Source organism: Sander vitreus, chromosome 18 (genome assembly GCF_031162955.1).
Source record: "Sander vitreus isolate 19-12246 chromosome 18, sanVit1, whole genome shotgun sequence".
Lineage (NCBI taxonomy): Eukaryota > Metazoa > Chordata > Actinopteri > Perciformes > Percidae > Sander > Sander vitreus.
The window spans coordinates 20,144,572-20,168,754 of record NC_135872.1 but is presented as its reverse complement, the minus strand read 5'-3'; the positions used below and the strand labels follow the sequence as shown (position 1 = coordinate 20,168,754).

Below are 24,183 nucleotides of genomic sequence, written 5' to 3'. Positions count from 1 at the left end.
GGCTCTAATGTGGCGGTGGTTTCATGGTGGTTGGCACAGATCAGCAGGAAGAGGGCAAAGAGAGGGATATAAAAAAAAGAGGGAGTGATGGGGGAGAGGGAGAGAGAGGGGGGGTGGGGGGGGGTTCTGGAAGAAGAAGGGAAAGAGCAAGCTAAAGAAAGAGGGCTATAGTTACAGAGGCACACCACAGGCATCAAACAGTGGTGGATATATGCATTTTCTCTCTCTGTGTGTCCTCACTTCGTCCCTCTCTTTCTCCATCCCTCCCTCTCTCTCTGGGTGAACGCTGGCCCATTCACAGTGTGGTCCTGGGGTGATCAGAGTGGACCCTGCCCTCTCTTGCTCCACTTTCATTCTCTCCCCGTCTTTCATCCCGTATTTTCTCGTGGAGAGAAGGGGGGGGAATCAAAACAGTCATACTTCTCCTAAACTCATCTTTTAATAATCAGACCTCAGCGGTGTGTCAGGGGGAAGAGTGACGCACGCTGGTTTGTGAGTTTAAAATGTGCCTCGCGAAGACACAGACACACACACACACACACACACACACACACACACACAAGTAAAGAGCAAGAACATGCAACTGACCGCTGACAAATGCCTTAGGGTGTTTCATATTTCCCCCGCCGCATAACAGGCCATCGCAAAAAACACCAGAGTGCTCCGTTTGTGCCTGAGTATGTGTCAAAGAGAGAGACAGAGAAAGAAAGAGAAAAAGGAATTAGCAAGACAGATGACTTGACTGCACCACCCGACCACCTTCTCCCTGTCATTCATAAAGCCTCTGTCTTGTTTTTCCTATCTCCCTTAGGGCCGTTACAGAGTCAACGCATCGGTACGCACACGCGTCCGTAGCAAAATGGGTCGTCCCAGTTTTTGTTACACGACGCGCTGATGCACGCAATACTATGTGTTGTCGGTGGGGGCGACATTGCAAGTATTGTACATTATTTCAAGTATATGTTATATTTACAGAAGAAGGTTTGAATACAATGGCACCGACATCCGAAAGTACTGGAAATGTCTCTCCTCGTCCAGGCTTCGCATTCGGGAAGTTGCCATTTTGATCTGAATATCACCCGACTCTGCTACACCCTGTTGCATGAGCAGTGTATTGCATTCATAGACAGTATATAAGAATGGACCAACAGATACCGTTGCTCTGGACAGAGACCAGTGAAGGCCATTAGAAGCACTTTTCCGGTGATGGCTGAGCGTTACTGCGCAGCCTCCAACTGAGAGAGACGACGTAAATGTGACGTGAGCAACGTGTCTGAAAGTTGTAAGTCTTCTGGTAGCTGTGCCAAGAGAAATCTCAATCATTCCGAATATTGCAGAGACGGAGAGCGTAGGTATATGTAAGGAGATAGCAATAATTAGCCTGTGTCCATGTTAACTAAAATGCTAGTTAACATTAGTAATTACACTTAAACAGCTAATGTGAGACGAAACTGCCTGCGCGCTTCTCCTGTACTATACGGTAATTCCTCTACTGTGCGACAGTAAGTCGCGTGGTTATGACACAATCGTTAGCCTATTTTTACAAAAACGTCTGATACGGAGCCATAACGTGAGGTACAAGGTAATGGAGTCTTTTATACATTGTCGTGTTTCTTTAGAAATAAACAATGGACAAATAGAGTCTTTAAACGCTTCAGATGTAAAGTTATTCGCTGTCAAAGTGGCGCCAAAATGAATGGCAGTCAATGGAATGCTAACGGGAGGTGATGGCTTATTAGCATTAAAATGGCGCCATAGGAGGTTCGCGGTCCGAGGAGAAGCTTACCCCCTTGATTGCATTTCATGCATCGCCCGTGACGCTTGCATCCGCTGTGTAGACTATAGGCCGTTTTATGGTTGTGCGTAGAATCGACGGCGTACCCCCGCAGACCCCTCTGCGTCTACGCAGGACCCTACGCCGTAGCCTGACATGCACCTATCGAAAAATGTAACTGCTTGCTCGTGTTGCTTGCTCGCGTTGCTTGCTCGCGTTGACTCTGCCGGCGGCCTTAAGCCTGTTTTACAGTTCTGAGGAGGCTCCACGCAGAGCTTTCGCCGTAGCCTACATAAGTGGCCTGATGTTTATACTTGTGCGCCTGTAGGGTCCAGCGTAGACGCAGAGGGGTCTGCTGGGGTACGCCGTCGATTCTACACACAACCATAAAACGGCCTTTACACACTTGTGCGTGTATACACACACACACACACACACACACACACACACCAGCTTACAGGCGGAGCGGAGCGGATATTCTGGGTGGTGTTATTCCAGGTGTGGAGTCGTTGAGGTCTCCATGCTGTGACCCTGTTATCCTGGGAAGAGGGAGAGTATTAGAGGCATGTGGGGAGAGGAAGAGACTCTTTATCAAAAACACATTTCGGCCAGAGGCTGTATCACTGCAGCTATATGGCTACAAATAAAGAGATGTGCGCACACACACACACACACACACACACACACACACACACACACACACACACACACACACACATATATACACACACATTTGGGTATAGGCTACATGCAGACATGCACATGTGCAACATGTGAATGCAATTGGATGCATGTATTAAACTTACTGACGGACTTCATCAAGCATTAACAGGAAAAGGTTGAAGAAGTGTTGCCAAACATTTCGTTGCCAAGTACTACGTCAGTTATCAAACTGCTTGAAGGAAAATTCTGGTGAAAGAGAAAAGAAAAAAGTCCTTCTAGTTCTACTCACAAACTTAAAATAAAAAAAATATATTCATCAATTTCTGTAGAACTTAGAAACTAGAAACACATTCTAGAACAATTAGGGTTATACCAGTGGTCTCTGGTTGGTTAAGAGTATATTATGTCTGCAGTACACACACAGACATGTTTTGGAGTGATTGTAAAATATATCATTGCTCATGATTGAATAGTAGTATAGTTTAGTAGTTATTGGTTAATTAGGTATGGGTATTAGGTTGTAGTTGCATTTGATAGGACAACTTCTTTCTTGTGCATTTTTCAGGGCTGCAAACAACAAGAATAAAGCATTGATGTTTGCACCACTTTCCATGTTGTTAATACTGAATTTCTCTTCTCTTGTTTTCTCTGATGTTCCTTATTGTCTACAGCAGGATTTATGTCCTGTTCCAGTTTTCTTTTTTCCCATTTCAATCCATGTATTTCATCCCTTTGTATTAAACCTATACATGTATTAATTTAATATGACAGATTGTTGGTCATTTCAAATGTTAAAGGACAATTCCGGCGCAATATGAACCTAGGGGTTAATAACAGATGTGTACCCACTCGATCGCTCTCTGGGAAATGTTTTCATGCTAATCGAATGTGTTTGTAGCTTGAAACAAGCTAGCTAGCTGATTAGCTTACAACGCTAGTATTTGGAGCACAGGGAAAGTAAAAACAAATCACTATTTATACCACTAAAAAGGCTCAAAATATCACCACACTTCAACGGTAGCATAATGAGGGTGCCTAAATGTTAACCGAAGCATTGAGAACTTTGTAAGTGTACAGACAGTTTATAAAAAAGATAGATTATAAAGACAGTCGCGTTCTTATATACAGGCGGCCGCCATCTTGGGAGCTACTGTCTTTCTAAACTATCTTTTTAATAAACTGTCCGTACACTTACAATGTTCTCAATGCTAACATTTAGGGACCCTCATTATTCTACCGTTTGAAGTGTGGTGATATTTTGAGCCTTTTTAGTGGTATAAATAGCGATTTGTTTTTACTTTCCCTGTGCTCCGAATACTAGCGTTGTAAGATAATCAGCGGTCCGCGCTAGCTTGTTTCAAGCTACAAACACATTTGATTAGCATGAAAGCATGTCCCAGAGAGCGACCGAGTGGGTACACATCTGTTATTAACCCCTAGGTTCGTTTTGCACCGGAATTGTCCTTTAATTGTTAGCCTAAATATTAAGGATTTCTTGTGAGTACAGTAATCTCATTGCTCATACACAGCAAAGTTAAGTGTAATTCTCAGAGGTTTGCTAAATATGAGCCCTGGTCAAACCTTTACCGTCAACCTGACAACTCAGTGGCCTTCAATCATATTAGGGTGTCTGTGCATCTGTAATAATAGTTGCCTATTCGACGGAAAGACATAACTTGTGAAAATAATGTTACAAACGTGCAACTGACCACTAACAAACGGCCTGTGGTGTTTCATACTATGCATGCATGGCTGTGAGAGACAGCTTTTTTGAGCCTGTGTGAAATGTGAATCAGTGTGCATAGTGCTTTCCGAAAAGCTTGTTGTGAGTTTAATTCAGTTTGTTAAAACTGTGTCATTATGACCAATAGGATTCTCTTAAAGGCTTAAAAATAGTTACTGGCACTGGCGAGAAAACACAGAAATGCTTTTTTGTAACAAGGTAATCACATTTCCGATGTACATAATGCATGTTTCATGCACGCTTTAACGCAGACATTTCTTAAATACAGTAATAAAACAGCATTCTTTAAATCTGTGCTAAATGCTAGTTAGCTCTGGGCTGTACGTTGAATGCAGGCAGGGACGAGAGGGCAGGCTTACCGGACGCCTTCCCCGCCAATTCTCAATTTTAACGGCTTCGCTCTTTGATTAAAAAAACGCCTAAACGGTTCCAGTTGAGCCAGAGAAAGAGAAAAGAAATAAAACTCCAACATCTAAGAGATGAAAATAACCGTTGTTCTCCAGTTTTAAGAGGCACGTGTGCTGGGGTTGGCCTGAGACGTCAGTTACGAGCTGCAGATGTTTGTATGGTTTTTTATGATTGTTGTTATTTTCATATTGCGGCATTTCCGTGATGAGCTTTGCACTCGTTAGAGAGAGAGTGGGTGAGTGTGAGTGTGAGTGTGACTGTGACTGTGAGTGTGTGTGTGTGTGTGTGTGTGTGTGTGTGTGTGTGTGTGTGTGTGTGTGTGTGTTTGCGTGGGCAAATGAGAGAGGAACTTCCAGAAAAAAAAGTCTGCAGTACTTTGAGCTTAATTAACCATAGCTCTCGTCTGTGTGCTTTTTAGCAGCTCATTATGCCGCCTAATCACAGGAAACTATAGAGGTGATTACACACAATGATAGACTGCCCACATATGCACGCTCAGACACACACGCGCACACACACACACACACACACACACACACACACCTATGAAATAAAGAATTCCCTGGCAGTTAACAATAGAAGGTAATCAAAACCTCTGCATACACAATCATTCCTTCTAATGACCTCATGCACACACACACACACACACACACACACAGTTCAGATCAATTCTTGATGTGGTTTCACGGGTTATGAGAGGAAAAAATGTTTTCACCTCTTCTTCGCTAGATGGAGAAAGTCATAAAAACAGCACCTGCTCGCTTGTTGTCTCCCCATCCTGACTGCCCCTGCTCTCTCCTGTCTTCGAGGCAGTGAGGTAATGAGATAATGAGATAAACTGTTTTGTTGCTGTGTAACAGCATAAAACACATTACGTTTCCCTTTGGGCCCACTCTCATCCAAAGCATCAATGATCGGGCAGCTCAGGGTTTGGAACCTTGCTCGGGACACGGGCTGGGGTCAAACCAGTAGGAAACCAACCACCCCACATCCACATGTTTAAATCAACCAGGTGAAAGCTATGAGGTGATGAAGTAAGCAGGTTACCTTGAACAGAAAGTATTTGGAACCAAGTAGACACAATGGGTCTGTTTTACAGTGTGTTCAATGCCAGCAAAATAAATAATGCACTTCCGCAAATTATGACTCAGCTTTGTAATTAATAGACCTTAGATCAGCCAGAGAAATATGTATAACTGTGTCTCCTGCTGACTTGCATAACTAAATATGACTGGAGCCAGTCCTGCAGAGCTGTTGAAGTTTAAATCCAATTACATACAGCACAGCTTTAACCATTCAACAGATTGTCATGAAGGACAACTTGCATCATTAACTTCACTCTTTCAACTATACAACAGTGGTACTCGCATCTTTTTAAAGCAAGGCATCCTTCTTTTCCATTCAAAAAGTACTGCTGGGGTTTTGTTTTTTGTTGTTTGTTTATTTTATTTTTATTGGTTTGTATTCCTCGTATTGATAGGTTCGTTTTGTGTTGTCTACAGCTGTGTCTCATTTTGAAATTGTATTCAATGGCTGACAGGTGCAGCCTGAGTTAATTTGATCAAAGAGGGGAAGCATTTGGGTAGTAGCCAGATTTCTATTATTGATCCTTTTGTTGTAGTCTAAAAGGATGATTCTGTTGTGTGTTGTATAAAAAGAAAATTGGGGACAAGGAACATAATTCTGAATGGAATGTCATAAATTTCAAACATCTGTTGTCCTGTCAAAAATACTGCTGGGTAGTCCTTTGGGCAACCCCACTCCATCTTTGGCACCAAACTTTAGTTTGCCTGAAATCCCCCAAATTTGCTTTTGTAGTCATTTTGTACCAGTTTATAAAACAAATCGCTATATATAAAACACCCAAGCAACCAATGGCTACCTCTTCTTAGCACTGCTTGAAAAAATCATGTCTGGTTTCTCACTCTGTGTTAATAACTACGGAAGCCCGAAGAGGCGAGTGAGAATATTTTTTTGAGTAATCTATTTTCTAAGTCTGATCTAAATAGTTTTCTCCCCTGTGTTTATGACTTAAGAACAGTTGGAAGAAAAAAAATTTTCCAAGACAATCTTTCTTAACCTGACAAGTTAGATGGTTTGTTAACACAGAGAAACGGCCAAAGGAAACTGATCTGGGATAGTTCAGATAACTGACAATCAAATTATATTTATCTTCTTTTTGAGTAAAATTGTCATCACACACTCGACAGCCATTTTAAATCCAGAGCTCGCCTCCCTACGTTCCACCAAAACAACTTCCTTCCGGAGGCTATTTTGTAGCCGTACCTCCATCCGGGGCTTAGCGCCGCCCAAGACGATTGTGATTGGCTTAAAGAAATGCCAATAAACCAGAGCAAGTTTCTCTCCCATCCCGGAATGCTGTGTGGACTAGCCAGACCATCCTCCGCAACGCTGTGGAGGAAGGTCTGGCAATGCGAGACTACAAACACCTAAACCACGCCTGTAGCTGCCAGTAGCTCCTCGCCAAAATGGTTTAGTCTGCTGCCGTTCGGACACATACGCATTACTTGAAGCCTGAAAAGATGGATTTCTGTGTGATGTGTGATCTTGTGATATTGTGAGAATCCAGCTGCCGTGCAAGGTAAGTTACTTAAAAAAATTCATCTGTGAAACAGGTGGGGGGAAAAAAAGTTTTGCCAGGTGAAAAGACAAGTTTTGCCAAGATCATTTTTTAGGTTACTTTTTATGTCACCTGCCGCCGGCCTCAGCGTCAGGAATTATCGTGTGATATCAGCTCTCGCGATGTAACGAATTGCTTCACGGCACTGCACACATACGCCCATTCAGGAACCGGCTAACAAGGTAGCGATGGAGTTTTTCACACTATCGTTACGGCTGAGCCGGCAAAAAAGAAGCAGAAAGCTAGGAAAGCATTGCCAGAGGAACAGAGAAAGAGAAAACGGCAGACTGACCGAGCGAGGAGTCAGACACAAGTAAACATAGGAGCTGCCAAATATCTATTCCGAAGCTGTAGGGGGAGTTCTATAGAGAAACCTGCGAGCAAAAGGCGAGGAAACAGCAAAGAAATGGTCCAAACTGCATAGCGCCCCTTTAATTACTCCATGCACTCTAAACACAAGGTACATATTGTTGTTTAGCAAGTTATGTAACATTACTGTTATGTCTTCCCTTTGGCTAGAAATGTATTTTAATCAGCGCATGGGGTAGTGTTGCACTTCAACCTCTTGTGGCCAAAATGAGTATTAGAAACTCATCTGCCAAAACCTTTTTTCCCCTTTTCTTGAGACATAAACACAGGAGATAAAACAGTTTGGATCAGACTTAGAAAATGGATCACCAGAATTTATTTTCTCACTAGCCTCTCAGGGCTTCCATACTCGCCAGTCTCTACAGTACAGTATTTTGGTGTAGCAGAAAATGTCAAACGTGGAACCTTTAAACCAGCACCAAACTGCATGTATGAACAGTTAAGCCGCAACCCATAACTCTCCTCCTCCAATATAAAAACAGCATTCATGACAGTTTAAAATTACAATAAATACCATCATTATTTTTTTCTAAATTGGTGAGAGTAACAGTAATGTTTAATTATCTTTAAATATTCCTCCTAAAATGACAATACAATACCAATGTGGGACAGACGTGCCTGTTTACTGTCTTTTGAAATAACTGGGATGTTTTCAAACCCTGAGTAAATGGTAAATATCCAGCAAATCTTTGTGTAACTACCTTAAAATGTGATGGATTAAAAAAAATGTACACATGCTGCATACAGACAAATTACAATTTTTGTTACAAATTCTCCTTTTCTTTACTTAACAGCATTGTTCCAGTTTTGACTTACTATGCTGTCCTACCTACAAGTTGTAATCATTGAGTTTTTGTTAAACCCTGTCTTTTGGCATTGATAAAACATATTTATGGACAGAGAAAGAATCGCCCTACATGTATTTCAGTTTGATGTCGTTAAAATAATGATGTGATGGCTGTGTGGTGATAGACCTGGCTTAGCTCAGATCTGTGAATAATAGGATTCATCCAGTGCCAGTCCAGCAGCTTCAGGCACTAACTCAGAGCAGAGAGCTTGAGTCATCTGTGTCTCTCTCTTTCTATCTATCTGTCTATCTGTGCGTGCGTGTGTGTGTGTGTGTGTGTGTGTGTGTGTGTGTGTGTGTGTGTGTGTGTGTGTGTGTGTGTGTGTGTGTGCGTGTGTGTGCATATGTGTGTATGAGACAAGCATTTGCAGCCAGAGCAGGAGTTCAACTTGAATAACATCCGAGGCGCACAGAGGCCTGAATAAACGGCGTCTCGACCAGAACCGGCTCGTAAAAAAAATTCAATAAATGTCATAGATCCATCAATTCCTATCAAGCGCGTCAGTAAATACCACGTTTTCAATGGAAGGTTAACTTTATGAAGGCGAACAGGGGTCACTTCACTTCAATGACGAGTGACTCTGGGCCAGCATAAGCAGGATATGCTCACAGGGGCCAAGGCCGTTTGCTTTGCAGTGTTGGCACAACTGCAGATAGACATGGAGTTCAAGTTATGACTTTCCCAGTGGAGCCACACAGAGGATCCGGCAGTTCTTGACTGGGATTCTGCCCCCCAGGATGGGCCGAAAGGGTGACAGGGGGTGGGGGGTGGGGCGGGGGGCAGATGGTTGAAGCTGGATGCTGAATTTCTCTCTATATATCTGTGTATATCACTGTCTCAGTCTGCTGTTTGTCTATGCTCTTTCCCCAGATTAATTGAAGCACTAAACCACCCTGTCCATTACAAAGGTGTGGAGAGGTATCACTTCTGAAACCTTTAAAAAGCACTATATTACCACTGCAGGTCTCGCTCTCACGCTCACACACAGAAACCCACACACCTTCGCTCATGCCACTTCTACCATAAAAGACCTGGCAGTGATCCACGTGCCCATTAGCACGCGCTAAATAACTGTATTACCCAGACTCCCCTGCTACGGCACTCCTACCCTACCCAGCGTCCTTTTAAAGCTCACAGGTAATTTATGTCAAAGGTTTTTAATAGACAGCCTATTTAGTGCGCAGTGGGTTACGCCTACTTTCACACTGACAAAATGTAGCCTATTTTTAAAACTACACTTGAATAAATGGGCCGGGCTGTGATTGGCTGAATAACGCCCAAAGCCGTTAAAACCCCAGGTAGGCTTTACACCCGCACCTGCACGTCAATAGGCTAATTCGCAAACAATGTTTAAAATGGTATCGCTAAGATAACTGTAATAATAATAAGATATTGCTTGACATAGCCTTATTATAAACTGTAGTGTATTAGGCCGACCATTGGACTCAATATATAGCCTATTACCAGGATAATTATTTACCTGCTATGTTATCTGTTCAAAGTAAATTTGTTATTGATTAATGAAAATCAATTCCTTAGTCGTCCATAGGCCTAATTGTTCAATATCGAACAAAAAGGTGTTTTAAGACTACGCAGTAATAAATCAAAGCAACAGCGCGCGACAGAGTGGTGGAGCAGCACGCGCTCAGTTTCCTGGATGGAGGGAACCCTTTCATGGGCAACCTGTGATTTACACTTGTTTAACAAAAAATAGCCTATTTCAAATGTTCCATATAGACGGATAAAAGGCTGCAGGCTAATGCTTAGCTTACAACGTGTTTCAAATAGTGTATCCAGTCAAGTTCAGGTGCTGACAAATTTAGACAGTCAACAGAATTGACACAGCAGAACTACAGGCTGAAAAGAAAAAAACAGTAGGCCTACACAAGCACATTTTGAAAATGAAATACATCCAAGATCCAGGATTTGTTCCAGTTAATTCATCACATAAAGGAGGTACTGCCAGACTGGCTACAATAGGAAGGCTCGGCCACAGAGGGCTTCCCGCTAGTTTTAGAGCCAGTACAGAGGAAGACTGCAAATCGTCGACTGGTCACAGAGAAAGAAAACTGTGCTCATATACTGTATGTTTAGAGGCCCAGATATGACCACAACCCCATTGCCTCAAAGCGCTTTTCGGTCATCTTGGCGATATAGGCCTACATACTAAGTTACTTTGTTTCTAGATGTTAGATCCTGTAGTGTAAAATAAACTGCTTTATGTCTTAAGTCATACCTGTGGTAAACAATAGGCTACAAGTTGTAGTGAGTCAACGGGTTAGGCTATATATATATATATATATATATATATATATATATATATATATATATATATATATATATATATATATATATATATCGCTTTATTTTGCAGTGCTATTTATAGAATAGAATAGAATATAATGCCTTTTATTGTCACTGTACATATGTACGATGAAATTAAAAGCAACTCCTTTACCAGTGCCAACATGTACGTAAAATAAATATAACAACACGAAAATAAATAAGTAGGGGGGGGAGGGTGTGCACAGTTCTGAGACGCTATATACATATACAAAAAATAATATGGTTTTATATACAGTGTGATGTGCAGTGTGGGTTATTGCACATTATTTGAATATTGCCCAATATATTCAATGAGTAATAGATATTGGACAATGAGAGTAATGATATTGCACAGTATACAGATATTGCACAGTGGATATTTCTGACCGGTTGTGCTGTGTTACTTTATAATCCTTCTGCAATCAATCTATGAATTTCTTTTCATATAACGAGTTAGTGAATACTCGTACACCAACGGCAGGTGGCATATAGTGCTGTCTAATATGCAAATACCAGTGCACCTGCTAACGAAAGAAATAAAGAATCAAAAACAAGAATTAGTTACAAAACTTATGTGATTTTATTACGAAAAAACCCCGAATATCTATAAAAGCTGCAATGTGTTTCTTGGTCTGATTAAAGACGAATTATTATAATGAAACTGCGACAATTAATAACAGGAATGCAATTAAAGTGGTCGGCCTAATGAGACCCAGAGAGCAGGGTATTCTGCTGAGCGAGCCATTTATCCAAACATTAAACAAGTATCTCATTAAATAGCCATTGTGAAATAAAGCCTAAGTAAAATAATTATTATTGCGGTTGTTGTTTTTATTATTCTTCTAATATATTTATTTTTATTATAATTTCCAAGATAAGACTTTTTGGGGCTTTTTTTTTTTAAGTTCCACCAGCTATGGTCAGTGCATTAATGTCCTGTTTTTAAACTCTAAAATGTAATGTAACGCCAGTTAGAAAAAAATACAGCTTAGGCCTACTGTCATATTTCAATGTTAAAAATACAAGATTTTTGGCTAAAATATGAATGAAAGTATGTTGCGTTTGTGGTTTATGTATAGGCTAATTGTAAAACACATTTCGCTTAAATGCAGCCTAATTAAGAGGAAACAAATAGCCCAATTAACGTCGTATTACTAAAAGTTAGTGATTGTCTGCATTTCTAGTTCTAAAACTTCAGAGGCTATTTATGCCAATGCCAAGATAAGTCATGGGGCTATAAGCTTGTGTCGAATCGAAACTTAACTCTATTGCAAACAGAGCGTAACCTATTTCATTCTCAGAGTCATGAAGAAATAGGACATTCTTGAATGCCCGGGGGAAGTGCAACACAAGGCTTTTGATCTGATAACCCACGCGGATATGGGCACGGACCTTCCCCTTGACGTCCAATCATTTACCATGAATTTATGCCAATAAACGATGGTGACATGCTGTTTATTTAACCAACAAGCCACGAGAGGCCTTGAGCTTTGCAGTGATTTTAGTGCAGGAAACGTCCCTGGAGCAAATAGGAAACTTAAAAAAAAATCCTGATGCCACTAATGGCTTTTCATGTAATCAAATTCAATTATTTCGTCAGACTTTGATTAGTAACACAAAAAAAGACGTTGCTACAAATTAGCCGGTTAATTAAGGCATCGGCTGGTCCACTAATATGTGAAATGTTGAATATTCATGTTGTAGTCTACATGTATATTAAACGGGTTTGCGTCAGTTTTGTGTTCATTGGAATCTGTATGTCGGTTCTTAACAAGGACCATCAAGAATCAGTTTTAGAAACCCGCACGCGTACACATGCACGGCCTCACTGCCCCTGTTTATTTATAGCCATGTTCTTCCCCTCCATATGTTAAAGCCACTCACCCGCTGCAACAAGCATAGGCCTATTTACGCGGCCCTAAAGTGTAGGAGGTCATTTAAACGTGCGTGAAGAGAATCCAACACATCTCTCAACTCACTTCAGCTGGTTGTATATCAAAGATCCTGTATCCGAATCATAACTCTGGTCTAATCCACTTACTTTAATTACTGACTAAAGAAGAATATTGTATTACTTAGGCTACATTTTCAACCCAAAATAATAAACAACAAGCACTGTAAGCCGATAATGATAATTCAATTATTATTATTAAATGGGCATCTTAAAGATAAGGCTTTAATGTAGATATTTATGCTTATATTTAGCTTATGTCTATAGATGCTAAGTAGGCTATTTAAACATTGCCTATAAATGATTGTGATTAACAACTTTTACGCTGTGACAACAATTTTGATTTTAGTGCACTACAGCTTTTCAGGATTTTTTTTTCTTTTTTTTCACTTTTACATTTGTGTTGTTGCACTAAAACAAGGACTGGAATTTGTTTGCACATTGAAGTTAAGGATACCGTTACCAACATGTTACTACCCTACCAAGCTGCATAATCTTTTTGTTTGTTTATTAAATACAGCTTGTTATAATAATTTCATGAAGCAGAGCTTTTGCTGTGTTTCTGCTGTTTGAAACAGTCGTGTTTGTTGAGAACTGATAAAACTCACACATATTTCATAGACAGTTCAGAATTCCGATTTTTTTTTTTATATATATATATGTCTTTTGAAGGGCACACAAATTAAGAAATAAAAATCTGAACACAGGCCTATTTTCTTTCTATTAAGGGCCAGTGAGTAGGTATAGGCCTACATTTATTATGGCCGCTTACAGTTGTAATGATGAGACTATCACATGCACAAACACATTATATGCCATTATATGTGAAACACGTAGGCCTACATGGTGTAAGAAATGCTTATTCCCAGAATAGGGAGCACCAGTGTCCACCGTGCACGAGGTACTAATGTCCAGCTATGCAAAGCATTTCGGGCCGTTGTGTGAAAATGCGCGCAATGCCCCAGAGAGACGCTCCTCGCGCTCCTTTGCCTGAAGACATGATTCATTCACCAGCTCTACTTTTACCACATAAGGCGGCACGAGCGGCCCCCACAGCGGGCGGGACCAGGGGAAAGTTCCGGGGGGCTGTGATTACTCGTGATTGGTTGCTTTGTGTTGTGACTGACAGGTCCCATTCTCCGGCTCTCCACTAAGCTCCGGTTGTTGACACTCGCCAAAAGTCCGCACGGCTCTCACGGATAACGGAGACATTATTAGGCTACAGCTCGTCCCGGCTCCCTCTGTTTCCTCTGCTGTCCGGCTCCAGGACGGACAACCCGTCGCACGGAAAGAACTGGCCTGCCATCGTGGATTTCCTGTTATTCGACTCAGTGTGTTTTGAACTTTTCTTGCTCCCTGCAAGCCCGTGACGCCGTCTCTTTCCTCTCGTACCTCTGCTCGGAGACCGAGAGAAATGGCAGAGAAGCGGCGGTCCCCGTGCGCGCTGAGTGTTAAGGCGCATGCATTCTCGGTAGAGGCGCTGATCGGAGCCGAAAAGAGACGCAGGAAGGCCGGGGAGGATGCTGTGTCCGCCGACTACGAGGACGGGACTGATGTCTCTGATCTAACCGGGAGCCCGGGGCCGCGAGCCGACAGAGCGTGCACCAGCGACCGAGGCAGCGAGGCAGAATGTGCAAGTGACGGATCCCGTAAGTAAATAACAACAAAGAAAGCCGGTAGTAATACAAGCCTAATAATAAAGACTACATTAAATGTATAATACATTACAATGACTGCATACAATGGGCCATTGGAATGGCAACATTACCAAATTAGAAGTAGCCTATATCATAGCCAATATAAAGCTAACATAATGTCAATGTTGCATTAAACCATAGGCTCATCATTATAGGCTGTAATTGTTTTCAAAGCGATTACTGCTATACAGCTGTTTATTTAATAGGCCATGTGCATTTGATACCCTATCACTGTTTTTAAGGATATTACTTCAACTTGATTTGTTTTTTACATAAAAACCTGTATTTTTTTTTCCTCCATCAGGATCATGTATGCTCTGCTTATTGCTGAGGAATATTTAATAAGACGCAAAAGATCCAGATCATAAAGAAAAACAATGATAGGCTTTGGTCAGGTCCTCAGAGTGGAAGTGTGATATCATATCGTGGCCCCGGTCTAGTAAATATGAGTGGTGTGAGTGTGACTAATGTGAGACGCTTTATGAGTTGTGTTGCAATCATAAACACGCCAATTAGCAGCGTTATAAAGGCAGGGGAACGGCCACGGAAAGGATGCTAAGAGGTCTGCAGAAAGCATAAACAGACTGGCCATGACAAATAAGGATTTCAATCTGCTGCACGTTTAAAACGCACTTGGCTGAGGATTTGCCTTTGTGTTAGTTTGGCTTGTTAGGCCCATGTCTAATGTCCATAAATGTCCACCACCTGGCGAGGCCTGCGTTGAATAGCGCAAATAACAACAGCGGTGAGTAACGTAAACACTACTGTTAGGGTGTCCTCTAAACATATCCCCAATATTAAAACAGAATTAAACTCAAGTACTACATCATGAAAATCATTACACAGTTCCTACTGGGACTTAAATTGGAGTTCAGTAGTGTATGAACTGTAAAGACACATATAAAACAAAAACACATACAAAATATTCTAAATTCCCAACTGTCAGTGTACCAGTATTCAAGAGGGAGTTTAATAGACGCAATCAGAAGAATACTATAAAGCATTTTTATCGCCTTGCAATAGCTAAAAAATAACTTGTAGTGTGTAGTAAAAGTTTTGACCTTTTTCGTGGGCTGCTGAAAGTTTTTTTTTTTTTTAATCATTGCTACAGTCTCTGTAATGGGACAATTTGAATGATGTATAGCCTATTTAATATAATAACGTACCAAATAATAAGTCATATTTGGACAAATGCAAAAACGTGCTTTGTGCAGTTATAGTCTTGGTGGTTATATTTACATAGCCTATAGTAATCGAGAGTTCGTCCTGCTGTCATGTTTGTGTGCTTTTAAAATAAATGTAATGTATTCAGTATGTAGCCTTTTCTATGAGTCACAGGACAAAATATCCTTGAAGTAGAATAATGCTTGGCTTAGATGGGTGTGTTACTATTGAAACGTGTTCATCTTCTCGCCTCTTTCCGGTGCAGCAGAGAGCGAGGACGCGCTGCTCGAGAGCCCGCAGCCTGCAGCTCCGTGCACGGCGCCGGTAACCGCGAGCGGAGAGGAGACCCGCGTGGACCTGCAAGGATCAGACCTGTGGAAACGGTTCCACGAGATAGGCACGGAAATGATCATTACCAAGGCTGGACGGTAAGAGTCTATAATGTTCGGGGATGGAAACAAAAAGACGCGCTCAGAGATGGCTGAACAAAAGAATTATACAATCTAGGCAACCTTGAATAAACCAGACTTGTCTATAATAAAAAATAAAACATGCATACAAATATTTAATTTAGGATAAAAGATTAAATAAGATAAGAGTCATAATAATCGGAAATTTGCTAGGCTTTGAATCCGATAATTATAGAAGTAATCAGCTGACTTCATTTCTCAAAGATAAAAAGACGACGGCCTAAACAGCCTTGTCTGTTGTATTATTATTTGTATTAAGCTATAATATATATTTATTATTATTATTATTATTATTATTATTATTATTATAAATTAATAACGACTGTGTGTTGTAAACCCATGTAGCCTGTAGCTGATCTGAAATCTCCAATGCAGATGATTTATTTGGTTTTCCTGTCAGGCGGATGTTCCCCGCTATGCGTGTGAAGATTACGGGCTTGGACCCACATCAGCAGTATTACATCGCCATGGATATAATCCCCGTGGACAACAAACGATACAGGTAAACGCACAGAACACGCGCGCGCACACACACACACACACACACACACACACACACACACACACACACACACACACACACACACACACACTCCAAAATTCATGAAAAAACGTGTGATCCTTTTATAAACAATTACAAAAGTCACATTAAAATAAAGATTCTTATGTGATACAGAAACTGTAAATGTATAGAAGTATAGGCTTACATAAATGGCCACACGCATGTCCGTTAGCATATGTAGTCTTATTTTAGACTCCATACACACTGTTCCTGGGACATCCTAAGATTTTTCAATTGTGCAACTCTCGTTCTGGCTCCACAAATGGCGCTTGGCACCGGACTGCTGTCACGGCGGTTTTGCCGTCCCTTTTGGGAAAAGGGCCTTTTGGATGCCTAACCTCTCCACCCTAGAAGGTCAAACCAACACATGTCGTTATAATGCAGAAGAAAAAACTGCGTGTTATTGCAACGGCGTCGATGCAGCCAAGTCTTACACAGGCACTGTAGGCCTGTAGGTCTGTCATTTCAAACTTTCAAAAGCCGTTTAAATGTAAACACGTTTTTAGCGGCGTGGTGGACTGATGAGTGACATCCTAATGGACGGATGTTATTGGGCCAGTCTGACAAGATATGGCATATTGTACAGGGGATTAGGGAAACGTGGTGCTCACGTGCACGCACAGTAAGGATCTGCTGGCGACAATGCGCCGTGGAGGAACGAGAGTCTGCAGCTTTTGATTCCACCCAAACGCCTAACAGCAGGTGATGAGCACACCTTCAACCAGACGAGGAACTAATTAGTTGGGTTACTAGCTGAAGGCGATTAGTGTAGGCCTACATCGTTTTAAGCATTTAATTGCATACCGAAAATAGTACAAAGTAGTTTTAGGCCTGATTGAACTCTAAGTTGACATTTGTCTTGGCATGCGCTTTTTTTAACCTCTTCATATAAAATGCAGCACAAAAGAAAAATGTGTTTGTTTAATTAAATAATGATAGAAGTAGCCAAGCTCAAATGTGAGATCTGTAGTTGAATGATAATTACAACTTTGATGGAATTATGTTAGTTTCCCGTGACTGATTCAATCCTCTCTCTTTCTCTCTCTCTCTCTCTCTCTCTCTCTCTCTCTCTCGACTTTTAAAAAGGTCTCCATATCACTTGTGATTATTAGTGGTCGTTGGTCTTATTTTCTGGCGTTTTTCTTTCGTGAAATGGGGTGAATAGCAGTATGAGGAAGAAAAAAAAAGAAGCAAACTCGGGACATTGTGTTCATTTACTTTCCCGTGTGTGTGTGTGTGTGTGTGTGTGTGTGTGTGTGTGTGTGTGTGTGTGTGTGTGTGTGTGTGTGTGTGAATTGTGAAGGTACGTGTACCACAGCTCCAAGTGGATGGTAGCGGGGAATGCGGACTCGCCTGTGCCGCCCAGAGTGTACATCCACCCGGACTCCCCGGCCTCAGGAGAGACGTGGATGCGTCAGGTGGTCAGCTTCGACAAACTTAAACTGACCAACAACGAACTGGACGACCAGGGACATGTAAGTGCCACAACGAAGACTGTCTGTAAAATATTTCTATGATACTATTATATGGGTAACCTACTTCACTGTGGCCTCTTGAATTGTATTTTTTTTTTATTCTCCGTTATGATAGGACAAGCATCATTTTATAGTTTGATTTAATATTTTTTGTTGTTGTGATAATTCCAGTAGGCCTACTCTTCTGCAACTGAATTGTTCTGCTGCATTTTGTAATAATAAGAAATAGGGCCTGTGACTAATATTTATTTTAAATAGAAATTCCCATTTCTGACATTGTTGCAAGAACAATAATTCCCTCTTTAAGTTGAGAGTCTCTGATTTGACGTATTGTGGTTGTTAATGTGTGCAGGTGCATGCGTCTATGCATCTCTGTGTCCAGGTGTTCATGTTCATTATCCAACTATTATGTTTTATGGCTGTGAATAACGTGAAGTTGCTGTTATATTTTTTTCCCTGCTTGTTCAGATCATTCTGCACTCCATGCACAAGTACCAGCCGCGGGTCCATGTGATCCGTAAGGAGTGTGGAGAGGAGTTATCCCCAGTGAGAGCCATCCCTGCTGGGGAAGGCACCCGTACCTTCGCCTTCCCTGAGACGGTGTTCACCACCGTCACAGCGTATCAGAATCAACAGGTAGCACAGCTGACCTCCACACGACCACATGTCCTCTTAAAACCAAACCCACTGAAAAAGATAACGTTGTCCACGAAACCCACATTTCCAGCATGCAAGTGCAACACTGACTGCCCTGTTGCCAATGGATATTATTGTTTGTTTTGTAGTTTTGTACAGTTACTAACAAGCGATGACTGATAAGCAAGTGAAACCAACTTCTTCAGGTTGCACTAGAGAATGATATCAGACAGAACAAGACTATAAGAAGTAAAAAAGTAAAATAAGAAACTATTTTAGTTTCTGTGTCTTAACAATTTCATGTTTTGCACCTGGGTCTGGTCTGCATTTTAAAGGTAGATTATTCTGCGAGCGTGAGTGCACGTGCGTGTGTGTGTGTGTGTGTGTGTGTGTGTGTGTGTGTGTGTTTGCAAAACAGAAAAAGAGAGAGAGAGTGACAAAGGTCCTGCGGCTTTCCTTGGGAGTGTTTTACCAGTTTCACCAAGGAAACACTTATTGGACTGATTTTTAAAATATGACAGTGCTACTCACTTAAGTTGATTTTTGAAGTACTTTTCTACATTGCTTGAGCGTCTCATGTTTTCTGAATTTTGCCCAAATTTCAAAGCCAACTTCTTCAATAAGTAAAAGCTGCTGTGTTTCTGGATTGTTGCACTAGACCAGTCAATGTGAGCTTTGAAGTAGGATGTTCGCTGGGGTTAGCTGGCCCACAGCTCATGATGGCTGAAGTCAGAACATGGTGGCGATGCCTATAAAAGTCCCTTTGGATGCGGGTCACAGAGTTGGGCGTTAAACACCACCCACAGACATTAACTAACACACACACACACACACACACACACACACACGCACACACACACACACACACACACACACACACATAAACACACACATTCACATATAGCTATGTGCAAGGAAACATACATGCATTCCCACATATGTTCAACTTTGGGCTGGAAATAATCTTCCATTACACAGTATGTTATCATGGACTTTGTAATAACACATTTTTGGGAAATAATTAGTGTCTTATTTTACTTTTCAGATTACAAGGCTGAAAATTGACAGAAACCCATTTGCCAAAGGCTTCAGAGACTCTGGCAGAAACCGGTGAGTTCAATTCAGCCACAGAGATTTTCACATTATCTAGTGCATTAGGGGTAATGTGGGATGCATGGCTGCATTATATACTGGCTTGGTTGTGGTTTTTGTCACGGCTATTTCAGTCTGATTTTATGGGGAGCAAAGCTTTGTATTTATTTATTTTTTTCTAATGGAAAATGTGCAACAGCCTCCCATTAAAGCTGTTCTAAATGGCAGTCAAGAAATTGACTAAACTGAACAGACGTGGCACATACAATTATGATTTCACCATATTTAACGGTGATGCATTTTCGTGCAAATGTGCTAACTTTAAAGGCACATTAATCCCCGCAACTGCATAGTTACAGGCACATGCTTTGAGAGGGAAAAATCTAACCTCGACTGCAAACCTAAATGGAGCGTCAGATTCCAGTCGGCCTCGAGAACATAAACATCAACAGCAAAATAATAAAAGTCAAGAGTGTCCTGAAGAAAATCTGTATAAACACATTTCTAAACATATATAAACACAGCATTAAAACAACACAGCAGTTAAACTCCAACAGTCTCCAAACAGCCACTCCCCCGAGGCCTCACAGAAATCATTAGAGAGGAGGGGAGAGAAAGGGGGAGAGCAGGAGAAAGAGAAGGAGAAGGAACGTGTGAGACAGAAGATTTGAGAGGGTGGAAGGTAGAAAACAGCCAACTGGATAAACCTGACAGCTGACCCTATAAAAGTTAAACTCAGGAAGGCCGATAAAAAAACTCCCCTTAAATATTACAGGAAGAGTTAAGCAGTTTGCTAAATAAACTTCTGCTCTGATAGGCTGCTTTGGAGCACACAGAACCGCTCCGGGCAGCTTGTCTAAATTATCACCGTGGCTACAACCCCGCGGGGGGGAAGACTTTTATCCTCACGCTAACGAGGGGTAACAGAGCACTCGCATTACTCCGCCACAGCAACCCTCTGCCCCACCTAGAGGAGGAGGGAGACGCAGATTGGGGGGGGGGGAGGGGGGGAGTCCCACCTCATAAATCCTTGCTGCGGCTTCCTGCTCCTTCGTCCTGATTCGCCCGTAAAAGCCGTGTGAAAGCAATTACCTCCGAGCACCCGGCTGGCAGCAGCCAATGGCAACGTGGCGTTTATGCCCCTCATTACCTGAGGTCTCCATGGAGATGGCAAGAGAGGCCCCCACGGGCGACTAAAATGGCCGCCAGGTGGTTTGGCGTAATGTGAGGCGGGCTGGGAGAGAGCGACTGCAGCTGCATCAGTGACTAAAGAAAGTGCAAGACAAGGAAGTTCTGATGATCTTTGTTGTGTGTTAACGTGTGTTTTACAGGATGGGTCTGGAGGCTTTGGTTGAGTCTTATGCATTCTGGCGTCCATCTCTGCGAACACTCACTTTTGAGGACATCCCTGGCATTACCAAGCAAGGTAAGAGTTAACTACCGGGAGTTTTCCGGATACTCCGGGTATCTGTCCAATAACTGTGCACTCATTTTTCAAAATATTTAACCTGTATACCTCACTGTGTTCAACTCATTGGAATCATTTTATGTAAGGAAACAATAAACCATGGAGAAAGTAGGTGGTGCATCCCTAGTTGAATTTAAACCAACAAACAACACCATCATTTAAGTGGATATAGGTTCACTTCTCTGTTTTTCTGACTCGGTTTCTGTAGGGATCCCAGGAGTTCATGGTGGGATCGGATCATCATCTCACCTGCTCTCCACGTCCCCGTGCTCCTCACCTTTCCAGGTCTGCCCTCTCAGCCCGCCTGACTACACCTGCAGCCGACCCACGCACCCTCTCCATCGCTACAGCAACCCCCAGGAGCCGTTCCCCCCTCCCAGAGGTCCATCTGCGTATGAAGGCGAAGGATTCTGTTCTCTGCCTCTCCCTGCTTCTCAATTTGGCTATCTATCCAACCCCACGCCGCAGGGTTACGCTGGGCTTCGCCTCCACACACCGCCCTACAGCCTGTACGGTTACACATTCCCTCCCTCACCACGCCTCGCAGCCAGCCCTGATAAAATGGCTGCCGCTGCCACTGCCAATCATCAGAGTCCCTTCCTTGGCTCGTCTCCCAGTGGGACTCTAACGGACAGTCTGGGTGTACTCAGTGGAGGACAGCAGGGCTTCTTGTTTGACTCCCGGACTTTAGGACTGGCGGGTAGCCAGCCGGGAGGTGGGGCCTCACAGGTCACTGCCCACATGGGCTGAATATGACTCCGGACATCTAGGTTTGTCACGAAAAACGAAATTGGTTCAGAACGTTCTACGAATTAATCATCCACGTGCTGAAAAAGCATCAGGCTGAATTGTGGACAAACAGAGAGGAGTGACAGATCAAGCCATTGCCTCTGTGAGCATAAAGAGCTTGTCAAAGCTCTTTTAACTGAAGGGAATATTTTTTACGTTCTTATCTTTTAAGTATGTTCTCTAGGACACGCACATGCAGCTGCAGTGGTCACTAAAGGGAGAAACTACCTGCAGCTTTGGATAAGGAGTCCAAACGATGTAACCAGCGACTAAACTGGAACGGACTATGGACTGGGCAGAAACTGGGCTGGCCCAGGCACTCAAAGCAAGCACTTCAACCCCTGGCAGGAGGCCCTGAAGCAGTAACTGTTATACTCACACAGCATTCTACATCGCCTCCTTGATCTTGCCTACTTTGGATGGAGTTTCTGAACACTACTTTTGAACTTGTTTTTATGGGATACTTTGACTAAATTCCTTTCGTCAATTCAATTCTTCGTCATTACATGCCTGGCGGTGTTCTCGATCAAATCTTTGGAATAACAAACATGTAGTCCATCTAGTAATATGCACTACAGCCAGGGCCGTTTCACCACTCAGACTCTCAAAAAAAAAAAAACTTTTACACACAACACCAGGAGCCTGTCACATATTAGCATGATGACATCATGGCCTTAAGAGACCAGGGGAGATTTCCCAGTGACAGTTATGGACTGACAAGGTTAAAGCTGTGGGAGAATGATGGTTGAAGGACTGATCTACGTAGTCTACGTCTGGTTTGACAGATGTTTCCTTGATGCAGCCGTTTGGATGGCAGGCTTGTGGGACACAGACGTAACTGCACATGATAACTCTGTATATAGCGAGGGGTAGGCGGGCGGGGGAGAGATGTTGGTATATAAAAGGCTGTGTGACCCTTCGCACTTAAAAACCCCAATGCACCTGCTTCTGCTCTTTAGACTGGGTCAGGTATGCAACAGCCAACCCTGAACTTGACCGAAAAGCTTTTCTTTGCAAACACGCGCTATATCAGCACGCCCTTTGGCCGAGGACATTAACATGTTCTGTGACCTTTTTTGAGCCAAATAAAATATATGTATTCATGTCACAATGTTAATATGTAATCAATATCTTACTAATTTAACTGATTTTGTTTTGTTTATGAAGGCGATTGTGAACATACCATGTGTGTGTGTGGGAGCGTTTTCTTTCCACATTTTTTTTTAAAAAAGTGAAGCAATTGCAATGCTTACAATATAATATTTCCTTGTGAAAACAAAAAAGAGTACGCTTACGTGTTCTCCCTTATGTATGTGCTAGTGGCATTGTGAATGTGTGTGCGCCTGTGTGTGATGAAGCAGTCAATGATTGGGGTTGTTCCACAGGCTTTGGATTCCAGAGAAATGAAAATACCACAGGAGACCGGGAGAAAGAACAACTCTCAAGCACACACACAGGCACACACACAGGCACACACACATGCACACACACACACACACACACACACACACAAGCAAATAAGACTAAGACCTACAACTATGCTGAATTGACTAGTCACACGAGGCAGGGTGTGCGGTGAATGTGGATGTGGGTGTGATGGTGTGGACATGTGTGAGTATGCACATTTGTGTGTGTGTGTGTGTGTGTGTGTGTGTGTGTGTGTGTGTGTGGCAACAGGTGGTTGAGCTGACAGCGGATGTGTGACCTAAGACGCCAAGAATCCAAGACAAAACACAGAGACATATTTCTCGTACCCAAAATACATTTTGAAAAGAAAACAAGACTAGTGCTACACCTTATCTCTTGTAATAGCTAGTACTTTGTCAGTTAGGACACAAAAAGAATCATATTTATCAACTACCCAAAACTATACAGTGTTTTATCTTTATATCATGACATTTGCAATAGAAAGATTATGAAAAACTATAACTGCAGAATTGCGGATAGATCTGAATTAACTCCTGAAAACACTCTCCTGCCTGCACCATTGACATATATAAAATGGACCAACAGATCCCGTTGCTCTGGACGGAGACCAGTGAAGGCCATTAGAAGCACATTTCCGGTGATGGCTGAGCGTTACTGCGCAGCCTCCAACTGAGAGAGA

The 24,183-nt window shown here is 42.2% G+C and overlaps 1 protein-coding gene across 2 annotated transcripts; it reads left to right on the top strand.

Moving 5' to 3' along the window:
* The first annotated feature begins 13,760 nt into the window (after positions 1-13,760).
* tbx18 (T-box transcription factor 18) lies at positions 13,761-23,361 on the top strand. Of its 2 annotated transcripts, none has more exons than XM_078275134.1 (8): positions 13,761-14,372; positions 15,853-16,012; positions 16,455-16,556; positions 17,920-18,091; positions 18,560-18,727; positions 19,773-19,837; positions 21,151-21,245; positions 21,496-23,361. In XM_078275134.1, exons 1-8 carry the CDS (start codon positions 14,138-14,140, stop codon positions 22,035-22,037), a joined length of 1,539 nt encoding a protein of 512 aa, XP_078131260.1. In that variant the 5' UTR covers positions 13,761-14,137; the 3' UTR covers positions 22,038-23,361. The 2 variants fall into 2 exon arrangements, with proteins under 2 accessions (XP_078131260.1, XP_078131259.1); XM_078275133.1 differs by having other exon boundaries at positions 13,764-14,372; positions 15,850-16,012.
* The last annotated feature ends 822 nt before the right edge of the window (positions 23,362-24,183 follow it).